This window comes from Urocampus carinirostris, chromosome 1 (assembly GCF_059441175.1).
Source record: "Urocampus carinirostris isolate Australia breed hairy pipefish chromosome 1, RoL_Ucar_1.0, whole genome shotgun sequence".
In the NCBI taxonomy this organism is placed as follows: domain Eukaryota; kingdom Metazoa; phylum Chordata; class Actinopteri; order Syngnathiformes; family Syngnathidae; genus Urocampus; species Urocampus carinirostris.
The window spans coordinates 44,288,680-44,301,574 of record NC_142349.1 but is presented as its reverse complement, the minus strand read 5'-3'; the positions used below and the strand labels follow the sequence as shown (position 1 = coordinate 44,301,574).

Below are 12,895 nucleotides of genomic sequence, written 5' to 3'. Positions count from 1 at the left end.
GGCGTTTCAAATTTGAATATGGGCGGCAAGGCTGATGAGTGGTTACCGCTTCCATGGCACAGTTTTGAGGTGATAGGTTCAAATCAAGCTACCAGCCTTCCTGTGCGGGGTTTGCATGTCCTCCCTGTGCTTGCACATTCCTAAACATGCATGTCAGGTTAGTTTGCCAGTGCAGATTGTGCTATAGATGTGAACAAGCAAGTGAGTGTTCTGTCTCAGTGTGCCTGGTGAGGATAAGTGGCACATGCTTCCCCTCATTCTTTCAGTTAACATATTTTACAAGAATTATATGTTCAGGAAAATAACTATGGACAAAAATAATTTAAATATACCTTCTTCGGCGTTTTCGGCATCCTACTATACCCCCATATACACGCAAGCAAGCGCGTTTACGCTAGCTAGCTGAGCTCTTATTTTGAAGCCCAAATGTAAACTTTGTTTTTCCGATGCTGCAAAGTTATATAAACGCTCTTCCAAGCATTAAAATTCTTCCTTTTTTAAGTTTCAGAATACAGTACATATAAAAATTACTCATTCTATTCGTATAATATAATAAATGCAAGCACATCTTTAAGCCCTGAATAAAATACAAAATGAACACTGTGACATGTTTTCAGAGGCGATGTTTTTCACCAGGCAAACCAGGCATTTGCTCAGGGTCCTCGCTAGGTGGCGACAGAGTCAAAATTTGCATTGCAGTTGATGGAGGTTTTAAGTGAAGAATTGGAAAATTCGTTTTGAGACCTTCATTATGAAGAGAAACTATCCTTCTGGGAATAAAAAAAGAAAGAAGAAAAAAAGAACAAGAGGAGAGAATAAAGCAAGATGGTGATTGCAATATGATCGTGAACGGAGATGAATCAGTATTTTCCCCTACCGTTGATAATGAATGATGTAGTGCAAATGGTGCTCGTGTCACTCACGCTAGCAATGGCATGACCATACTTTATTTATGTTTTTTTAACGTCTTAAGCTTTTTCTATATTTACAATAGTAATTTTAATTTTTAAAAGCCCATTGAGTGTAATACAAGATTACACAGAATATTGTGGCTTTATGATTTAGAACCAATAATATAGTCGAAACAGAAAACGTAATTCATGTTTTTAAACGTGGCACGTGATTAGTTGTTTGGAAAGGTGAAAGCTGTCATCAGAAAATCTGTGACAGTGAGGCCACTGGTCTGTAATTATTATTTTACAGCTGTAACTGCATTTCAAGCTGGACATCTGTTCATAAAACGTCAACGTGTGCAGATTAATAAGCGGTTTAGTCAACAATAAACATTGAACTTTTTTTTTCAAGATTTTTTTTACAAAATGTGGAATTATTAAACCCGTGTAATGGATAAAATGAATATAGCCTATTTACCATTCATAGCCTATTTTCCCTCTCTATACATTTCTTTTAGGTTCATTGCTGATGTTTCTTACATTAAATAAACCGAAAGCAATGATGTCCCTTCTTTGCCAGCTGATGGGTTATCCAGCATCTACCTTCACTACACAGTCGAGACCTTCCTCTAATGACGACCACCCAATTTGTTGGTTATTTATTAAAATGACAAAGGCCCAGAGTTGATCCTTGCAATATTCTATTGTGTGTGGGGGTCGGGCAGTAGTGGGGGCACCCCAATGAATTTCTGCTTGGGGCCCCACTGGACCCTAGAATCGCCACCGCATTTTTATTCCCAGCACTGAACGTGATTCTCTGCAAAGACTATGCTCTTATTGTCTACCACAAAACCGGAAATAGTAAGCACGCGTCTTTTATTTTGTTTGACACATGCGCTGGTTGTCAATGGAAGCGCGTCCGTGACGTCAGTGTCAGCTCAGACGGGCCAGTGTGCTCATGAATGAGACGCAAACTCGCAAAGAGGCAACTAGAACGCAGAAACTCAAGTCTTGTCACAGGAGAGGAAGATTTTAAGGAGGCAGGAGAAAACTTCAACTTCAGAGATGGATTTTGAATTCCAGGTGAGACACATCAAAACTTTTTGCTGCACTTCGGCAACTGTTTGCTCGTAGGAACCAGCTGCACCATCATACTTCAGAACGCTTCACGTCCCCTGCTCGGGCAATGGAAACGGAGCTTCACGAGAAACAACCCCCCCCCAAAAAAAATTTTTTTCGCGAGTTTATGTCTGTCTTAGGCGTGTTGAACCATCCAAGAAAACGGTGGAAGAAATAATTTCAGAAAACCGAGCTGGAAATACTATCAAAAGTCAGCGTAGTAATAGAACAGAGTAGAAATGTGATGTTTATCCCCCCCCCCCCAATCTTTTTTAAGCCAAGCTACTATAGCCTCCAGCCCAGAAAACACATATGTAAGTTTTTTCAAGGCAGAGTCTACACTGATTTTTGGAAAATTGACACTATCCCCAAATAATTTCTTTTTTTTTTTTCAAATATAGGACTATCGCCAAACAAAAACAACTCTAATTAATGCTTCTAATGAGTCCACGTCTTTGAGTGTGACTTTAACACTTTCGAAATAGTTTGTTTTTTGTAAGCTACATTAAACTATGTGTATTATTAAATATACAGTAGGGACTGCAGGAGCCCATCCCAGCTGCTCTTTGTGCAGTGGGCAAGAGACACCTTGAACTGGTTGCAAGCCAGTAGCAGGGCACACAGGGAAATACAACTCATTCACACATACGGACAATTTGAAATGGCTATTAACCTGACATGCACGTTTTTGGAATGAGGAGGAAACCCATGCAAGCACGGGGAGAACATGCAAACTCCGCACAGGAGGATTCGATCCCATGACCTCAGAACTGTGCCGCAGACTTGCTAATCACTCAGCGCTGTGCCACCCTGGGAAGTGACTCTTGCCTCACAATTAAATTCATATTTAGAGGATATTTTTGCGATTATCAAATCATTATGAGACAATTAGTGAAGTTTTATCACCCTTTATATATATATATATATATATATATATATATATATATATATATATATATATATATATACATACATGTACACATACATATTTTCTTTGGGAGGGGAGAGAGACATCATATATTTTGAGACAAAGCACGACAAAACCACTCTCCAGATAAAAAATAATTATTCATCGCATTTTATTTCTCTGTGTGTTGTTAGACGATTTGATAAAATTGATGAAATATTACTGATGCTAGGGTATATACCACTCAAAGTTGGTCTTCCTCCCACAGTAAGAGTTTTGAAGCTCATTTTTGTCCTAAGTAACAGTTTCAAAACAAGGTCGAAGCAATGTTCACAAAATACTGCAATCGAGAATACTAACATATTTGCCTGCAGTGCAGACTGTGCTAGGCAAAGGAGAAGAAAGTGCTTCACCCTGTGTATAGCTCTACCCATTCCTACCGCTCACCAAATCAAATTACATTCTTTGCTTGAGCTTCTAGGTAAAACGTTTGTTTTGGGTTAAAGCTTGTTGTGTGGCTTTTCATCATGAAGTGCCTCAACAATCAACATAGAATGTTCAATGAGCTTCCATATAAATGATCATTTAGCAATTTACAGCCACAATGTGGTCTGTTGGTGTGACACCTTAACTCTATAAAGTCATTAAAAATTGTGTCCTTTACATACTGGACTGAACACTCTGCCCATCAGTAAATTCTTAGTTTGGCATGTGCGACAAACATCTGTATTGAATAATTGTGCTAGGTCTATTTTATCTCGGAGCAATATGTACTCATGGCTAGAGCCATATATGGCTTGCGAGCCATAGGTTACACCTGTTTTAGATGTTGAGTGTATCATAGAATGAAGCCAAAGCGTTTTAAAAATCCTTCAAAGTCAAGTGTTGTTTCTTTTTTAATACTGTCGCAAACCTTGGGTTTCCGAAAACTTGTGATAAAAAGTGCAGTTACAGTAATAAATGAAATGAAAGTTAGGAGAATGTTATTGCAATTGCCTCCAACAATGCGTCCATTTACTTTGATTTTTCGTAAAATAACACCGGGTAGTTTTGTCTGCCTGAGCTCACTTATTTTCTGTGGAAGCCGGTTTCTGGTTGATCAATGGTAACTAGCAAAGTAGCAAATACAGCCCAGCCGTTGGTAACTTGAATGCCTTGTTGGGGTTTGTATTTTAGCTTTATACAGCTAGCATACAAATTCCTTAAGTTGTGTTCCGCAGTCGACATTGCAGAAGGCTGTTTTGATATATTTATGTTGCAGTAAGTAGGTGTTTGTTGACAAAGGGCTTAAAGTGATACTTTGGTCTCCAAACTACAGCCCGCAGGCCAGATACAGCACCCTGAACAATACAAGAGAGCATTTTGATGAGAATTTTTTTTAACCTCAAAGGAATTCAATGTCTCTGTGCACATTTTAGGCTGTAACAGGGTTCGGACCCAGGTTGCATTTGTGAGAGTGGTAAACTCTTACCACTGGATTCCCAGTGATATAGACAGCTGAAGAAGCATTGGGTTTTATCACATTATCACATGATCTTTGGTCCCAGTACCAAATATGAATGTCAATTTTGTTGTGAAATTTACATGTTGAAATTACAATTAATACTTTATTGTCACTGTAACATGTGAAACCTACTACTAAATTAACATTTGTCTTCTCTAAATCACTGGTAGTCCAGTGTTCTGACACTACGCTGATCTTGAAACTGTTAAGACTTTGCAAGCCACAACAGAAGGTTTATGTTTCATGTACTTTTTCCCTGTGAAGACCCACACAGTCAAATTGGTTATTTTTTACTCATTATTTATCTTCTGACTTGTTCTGTGAAGTATCCAGAAGGTTTATTGGATTGTGGCTTTCTGGAAAACAATACATTTTTATACTGAGGCACTCCCGCAATAGTCACATTTTTCTTTTATAAATTAACCCAGACCAATAATCAGAGAAGGAAAAACTCATGTGGCCCTTGAAAGAAAACGTCTGTGGACCCCTGCTCTGGAAACATTATATAACTTCTTAGTCACGCTCTGCTTGTAACCATACGTTTTTTATGTTATTCGACATAAAATACCAATAGAAATCCAGTAAATGTATTGATTCAGATTTGTTTACGTCACAATCTAAGAATCGGAAATTTCCCCCACCCATACTTGTGGGTGTGGACACACACTTTGCTAGTGCTAATCCAACACCGGCAAATTTTCTGTGGTGTTGCAATCAGTAATTAGATTACTTTCTCAGGAGAACTATGTGGCAACAGCTACTCTTAAAATCCTGGAACTAATCAAGCAGTACAAAACAAATGCGTCGAGGGTAAATGTGAAATAATTGGATCATTAATAGAAGCCAGCTGCAACATTTCACCAGTCGCGGTTTGCAATACGCAACAAAACATCAGCAGAAGATGGAGTGGAACCTTGCCGGGCCGTTCTCTTGCTCTCTCGTAGCCGAGGCCATAATGTCATTCGCGACACTCTCTGGGGAATGTCTCAGCTCGTGCGGGCCTCGCGGCTCCTGCGTCATTCGGCCTGAGTCAAGAGGCGGCCCGGAATGCGTCGGGGGGGTTACGCGGGTTCGGCACGCTGCTGTAGAAACCTCTGCCGCCGCCTCGCAGGGAATTCTGACAACAAACATATGCGGGATCCCTCTCATTGTTTATGACATGCTTCCGGAACCTTTCCAGGCCCAGTTCAGTAACATTCCCTGGGGGAGGCCGGCCTTGCGGTGTCCCGGCAGCTCCTAAACATTTGATTTCATAGTGCTTGACCTCAGGAGAAAAATGATCCCCTCGCCTAGTTATAGTCAGCACTTGAAGATTTTTATGAGCACGCCCATAATCGGTATGATGGTGGTTCAAAAGGATCTTGAACTATACTCGTGCCAATGGAGGGAAGCTTAAAAAGTGAACTGGACTTCAGGTTCATACAAGTGTCGATAATGATTTTAATCTGAGGACATTGGTAATACAATGGCCCCTCTCTATACGAGATACTCTGGTTCCTATAAATTTTGAGATACGAGATGCGCGTCCGACATACATGCGAAAATCCAAGTTCCGAGTATTTTCAGAAACTCCCAGTAGAGGGCCGAGTGCTCGAGACTGCTCATCGCTGGCATCGGCTCGTCCCGGTCAACACATGCGTTTCCCGGCGAAGGTTTCTTGTGCTCCCTCATTCCTCCACTACCTTGCATACACCTGTTGGCAAGCGCTGACTTCATTATAAACTTGCATCTTAGTTTGTTACTATTAACTACATTTCCCACAATTCCCGTCGACTACAATACCTGCAAATTGACATCTAAGTGCCACTACATGCCAGCATTCCTTTATCAATACCAGATTAGTGGATTTGAGAAATGGATGATTGAAGAATTTGTGAATTTGTTGTATTAATTAATTCATAGATGTGTATTGTTATTTTTTTCAATGCATCAGTAATATTTGTGACTTGAATAAATGATAAATTTACATTAAGGAGTAGTTACATGTATTTCGTAAATACCATTCATTTACATTTAGTCTCGTTTATATTGTAAGTTACATCAGGCCCTTTAAGGACAGCCATGACGCTAAGGTGGCCCTCTGTGAAAATGAGTTTAACGCCCGTGCACTACAAGATGCAGCACACATCTAGTGGTCAAATAATACACGCTGTCCCTTTAAGAACTCATTTGGGTTGCCTCTGATTGTAAGAAATCTTCCCCTACTTCCAGTCAGCAGTAGTTCTTTTTATATTTCACTTGGCGAAATTTGAACAGACAAACATAGATCGGTCACTGAGTTTGACATGCCTACTTTACACATTCCTCTTTCCTTTGAACATCCAACAAAATAAGTGTGGACCCGTGACAACATATATCCGCATCTGGTGGACCTATCCAATTTGGCCGATTGTTTGCTGTTTGTTGCATAGGACATCACGCAAAAACTATCAATTAACAAAAGACGTGTTTGTCCACACAGGCTGGCAGACCTGATTGATGACAAGGCTTCGTCGATGGACCGACTAAACCTGTCGGACTTTGCCATGCCAGAAAACGCCAGCAGGGATGCAATGAAGACACCGGCATCTGCAGAAAAATCTTGTGTCGGCGAAAGTCCCGTCCTCGCCACCACATCCGTCAGCATCCCTGTGGTGAACGAGATGCAGCTAGCGGCGGCGACGGGGGGCGCCGAGCTGTCGTGCTACCGCTGCACGGTTCCCTTCGGCGTGGTGGTTCTCATTGCCGGCGTGGTTGTGACGGCAGTGGCGTACAGTTTCAACTCACATGGCTCTACCATCTCCTACCTGGGCCTGGTGCTGCTCTCAGCCGGAGTGGCGTTGCTGGCGGCAAGCGCCGTCTGCTGGAGGGTCCGGCTGCAGCGCAAAAAGGAACGGCGGCGTGAGAGCCAGACTGTGCTGGTGACCAATCAAAGGAGACTTTTCACGTGAACACCACCGGGAAGGAGAAAGAGGAACTGGAAGACACAGAGGCAGGGGACTCGGATCACATGACTTGAGTCAAATCAGACTTCAGTTGGCGATGGGAAATTTCTTGGCTTAAACTTGAAAATGTTATGCTCACTAATTCAAAGAATTGACAAGGGCGATTGACAGGTTTTGGGACCATTCAAACCTTGACTGTATATTCGCTTTCATGGCAAATAGTGGGGTGAAAACTGGTGAATACTTTATTTTCTGGACTGTAAGCCACAACTGTATCAGAGGTAAGATGCAGCCCAAAAACATTTTAACCCAACGCCGCCTAGGCAGGAATTAAAGCCTGACTCAGACCTATTAACTTGATTTGCAGGATCAAGCCCGAAAGTAACCCGAAATGTTATATTTTATTTGTAGGGACTCAAGAGGAGGAGAGGTGATTTATGATAACAAATTAAGTCTGTCTTTTTTAACAAAATCAAGACTCTATAAAACATTTCTTTTTTCAGTGTCTGCAAAGGTTACATTAACTGACCATTCTCCATCATTGACGGATTTGTTTAAAAGTTGACAGGGAAATTTTAAGGCCGTCCGTCATTTTGACGTGTTGAAAATTGGGCCGTAAACCACAGCATCAGTACCTCCTTAAGAATCTAGTGTGGCACTTTAAAAGGGAGAGAAGTAGAAAAATAAGGATGGGTGGATATTTTTTTTTAAAAAGAGAGAGAATTTCGAGTCAATCGAAACATAATGATTGACATTTTAGGCTTAGGCTTAAGATCCTACCTCTGACACACTCAATCGTTTAAAAAAAAAATACAATAAAATAAAAAAGTGATAGAAGTTGCACTGAAATGTAAGCCATAGACATCCATTTTTAAAATTAAACATTTTCAGCATGTACAGAATTATTTTGAAAGGTGAATGTACTTTTGAGATCCTAGACCAGGGGTCGGAACCCTTTTGACTGAAACGGCCATAAAAGGGAAATATTTTGATTACATTTTTGAGAGCCAGACCATATATATTTAGACAAAATTCATCCAAACAGCCAAACGGCTCTCCAGACCAAAGCTAATTCTTTGGCATATTTTGTTTTACTGAGTGAGGTTTGATAATTTGATAAAATCTATGAAATAATAATAATGCCAGAGCCTGTGTCCCATATCAAACAAATACACCAGTTATAATTTGTCACTCCTGCATTTACTTAAAGGTACATTGTGTAATATTTGACAACTAGACAGCATTACATTGTCTAATGCGAATGAAAACTAATGTCAAATGAGCGCAGCAAAGCAGCATGATGCTAGACAAACACTGCAACTACTAGGTATGGAAGCCGCTATGTAAAAGAAATACAAATATTTTGACCTATGAATATATTTTTAATAAACATTGGTATGACAGTTCATGTATTTTTGTATGTATGGTTTTTTTTTCTTACAGAACGAAGGCTTTTTATAGTACTAGAAAGCACTACATTTTACACACTGTCCCTATAAGATCATTGAGGGTCATTTTGACTGTAATTTATGACATAAATAATAGTTGAAAAAAGGTGCGAGCAGATTTCTTTTGTAAAAATGTCAGAATACTGCAAACACGAAGGATACAGATTTAGGCGCTATTTCTGGAGAGATCACTGCTCACCCAATCAAATAGCTCTGGGTGCTTGGCTGGCGTTTTCGGGTCTTTGAAGTTTGTTATGTTGGTTTTCGTAATAAAGTATACCACCAGTGAACACAGATTGTTCAATGAGATTTCATATAAAGAATTCTTTAAAGATGTACTGCTGGGTCTATTGGCATAACACCCCAAGTGTAAACTGTAGTTGAAATTTTGCCCTATACATTTTGGAATGAACAAAATGTTGATGCATTGCTTTGGCCTACAATACATTAAACAACGTCTTGACTCCATTATATATTTCAAGACATCAAGTAAGGTACCAAGTACTGCAATCTCACTGACCTTTCTACCCTCATTTGTGTCATGTTCTTGACAACGTGTCAAACAATTCATGACTGATGAAACGTTATGAAAATAGTGTGACAATCAATTGTCAACAATAATAAATCCATAAAAAGATTCTAGATCAAGTCACTGCTCCATCATGACTTACACAATGTCTCTTTCATTTTGTAATATTTAGCATCTCTTAGTGGTAAAAAGAAAACAACAAACAATATTGATTTGAATAATAAGTAAAAATGCATAAACTATCATAGAAACAAGCATTTTTTTAAATACTCGTTGGTTGAGAAATTAGTATTTATTATATGTAATGCAGGGCTCACTTGGAGAGAGATTACATGATTTTCTGCCATCTTGCTGCTAAGGGTACCACCAAAAATATTTGTTACTTTGAGTCTCCATAGTTTTTGTACTGCCTTGGGCTTTTTAGCTCTCATTTTGGCTAAAATACACTATAAAGCGACACGTCATGGTCAAATATTACAAAGTGTCCCTTTAAAGAAATACACATACGTCATATACAGGGTGTACGTTTATTAAGACCGGCCACCTTCAAAAATTTGTTGTAATCAATCAGATTAATCCGCACATATAAAAATAATCCTGTGACACAAAAGTGACTATACGAAGACTCATTTATTGCCTGATAAAATGTGTAATGTACAATTTTTTAGAATAGAATACATATAAGGCAGCACAGCAGCACAGTGGTTAGCGCATGTGCAGTACAGTTCTGAGGTCATGGGATCAAGCCTTGCTGTGTGGAGTTTGCATGTTCTCCCTGTGCTTGCGTGGGTTTCCCCGGGCACTACGGTTTCCTCCTACATTCCAAAAACATGCATGTCATGTTAATTGGCCAGTCCAAATTGTCCCTAGGTGTGAATGAGCGAGTGAGTTGTCTCTCTCTGTGTTCCCTCCAATTGTCTGGAAACCAGTTCAGGGTGTCCCCTGCCCACTGCCCGAAGATAGCTGGCTCCAGGGCCTCCTTGACCCTACTGAGGATAAGCGGTACAGATGATGGATGGATGAATGGATACATATAAAATCCCGTCGTGATTCCTTGACATATGTATTTTCGGGTGTTATGTGAGCACTTAAGTGGTCAAAGATGGCTGATAGAAAGATCATAGATTCTTGGTGCTCAAGTGCTGATGATAACTTGGGAAGAGATCCGATTTTAGTGACATTTAAAAATCGTGGTCGAAAAAAAACAATTTAAAAATTTAACATAGCTATTTTCTAATGGAGCTGTACGGATTTTAAACTTTGTTACTTTCTGCCTCCATCTGCTGGCTTGTGTCATAATTGCAGCCTCAGTCAGCTCATTTATGATGCACGTGCAAGTATGTGCATTTTTTAAAAACACTTCAATAAACTCTTTTTTTGTTAATTTGTCTTTGGGTTGGCATTAGTACTGAGCTTGAGGCAGGCCTTTTCTTACCTTTACTATTTTCATGTTGCACTAAGAAGTCAAGTCAAGTCATTTTTATTTGTATAGCCCTAAATCACGAAGAGTCTCAAAGGGCTTCACAGATTATTACACTATATTACACAGACTATTTTTCAGCCAACGAGAAGAGTAGGTTATTCATATGCTATGGAGTAGAAGTGAGTTTTAAGTTTAGATTTAAACATTTCCACTGAGGTTGCAGATCGGATCTCAGGGGGAAGAGCATTCCACAACACCGGTGCCCGGATGGAGAACGCTCTCGAACCAGCAGAACACTTCTTTGCTCTTGGGATCACCAGAAGACCGGCACTCTCAGATCGTAGGCTTCAGACCGGGACATGGGGGCAAATCAGATCTGAAAGATAAGAGGGAGCAAGTCCATGTATGATTTTGTATAATACTAAGAGAACCTTGAATTGAAAAAAAAAACACTGCATTACTGTATTACTTCACTCTCCAGCACTCCCCTCCTGCCTCCATTCCTCGAACCTAACGTGTTCTGCCCGGAACAGCTCTGCTAAAATTGTGAAATGATTATATAGGCCCAGTGGAAAATAAAACATGTGGGCTCTTTGAACTGTGTTGGCCATTGTTAACACATGCTTAACAAAGAAAATATTTAATTTGCAACGTTTTTAGATACCTCAAACGATGCACCCTGCCTTTAAAAAAAATACAGTATTTTAGTTTGCTTTACTCTTGTGAATGATGTTAGTGGACGGGCACCTCCATCAAAGAAAAACTCATGAGTGGAAGAAAAAGAAAGTCCAAACTGTCAGAGTGACCGGGATGGAAATAGTCGAGACGTGGAAGGATATTTATAGTCAGCCTTTGCGTCGATATGCGTCCGCGTGATACTTGACACTACAACGCATCGCCTGGCTTGCGTCAAAGGCGACTCGGCAACACATGTGCAACACACACAAACAGTGCTGTGTATTTTAAACAATATTTTTAAAATGGAACTTTAAAGCATTCAGCATAAAACTCGCCTAGCCAAAGCAACTTCGTCCAAAGCGCTGTTACTTTAAGTATTGCTGCAGTCACTCATTTTTGGTATCGTATTTGAGATGATTTGTAGTAAAATACAATCTTTGCCAAAGGTGGCACATGCAAACACATAACTTGTTTACACCAGTGACGTATTGTAAGGGGAGGCAGGTATCTCACCTTTTCAATCATGAAAATGTAATGTTCAAATGATGTTAAACGGTTACATTTCATACCTGTCAACCTGTACGTTTTTGCCGTACAAAGTATGTTCATTATGTAATTTTAGTCGTGTACGACGTACAAGAAAATCTGCACGGAAAAACGCAAATCTGTCAATTATGGGTACCATCTGGTATACACTGACTATCACGAAACGGCAAATCAATCAAGTCAGCCTCTATCAAAAATCACAAAAGAATTTTCATGAGGTTTAGTTCTTTTATGACTTTATTTTGAGTTAACGGAAAAAGTGATCAAATCTGCTGGGTCAAAATTATACATACAGCAACACGAATCAGCAATTTTGGTGATTTATAAAGTTGTGTCAGTGAAGTAAGTCTAATAAATAGCATGGCTTCTTAACTTCTTGTGAGTGATTATGAGAGACTACGGCTGGTGACTTCTCTGAGGCCATTTAAATACGGCTCGTTGGATGCAAAAGCCCGCAAACGCTACAACGGAAAGTCAAAAGAGCTCAGCATTGATCTGAAAAAGCCATTTTAAAGCAGCTGCAGGTCCCAAAAAGCAACAGTGCAAGCAATTGTTTGTAATTATAAAATTCATGGCACTGTTTTGTCACTGCTACGATCAGGGTTAATGCAAGCTGCCACCTGCTGCTGAGAGAAAATTGGTCAGGAGAGTGAAGATTCAACCGAGAATCACCAAAAAGGACATCTGCCAAGAATTAGAAGCTGCACAAACACAGGTGTCAGTGTCCACAGTCAAGCGTGTTTTGCATCTCCATTGACTGAGAGGCTGCCGTGCAAGAAGAAGGCCCTTGCTTCAAAAGCGGGACCTTAAGGCTCGATTGAAGTTTGCTGTGATCACATGGACAAAGATGAGACCTTCTGGAGGAAAGCTCTGTGGTCAGACGAAACAAAAATCAAACTATTCAGCCACAATGCCCAGCAGTAT

General features: G+C 39.9%; 1 protein-coding gene across 1 annotated transcript; it reads left to right on the top strand.

Annotated features, from left to right (window-relative positions):
* Positions 1–1,829: 1,829 nt before the first annotated feature.
* On the top strand, positions 1,830–8,759 carry tmem100a (transmembrane protein 100a). The gene is made up of 2 exons (XM_088355468.1): positions 1,830–1,976; positions 6,885–8,759. Exon 2 carries the CDS (start codon positions 6,919–6,921, stop codon positions 7,351–7,353), a length of 435 nt encoding a protein of 144 aa, XP_088211594.1. The 5' UTR covers positions 1,830–1,976; positions 6,885–6,918; the 3' UTR covers positions 7,354–8,759.
* The last annotated feature ends 4,136 nt before the right edge of the window (positions 8,760–12,895 follow it).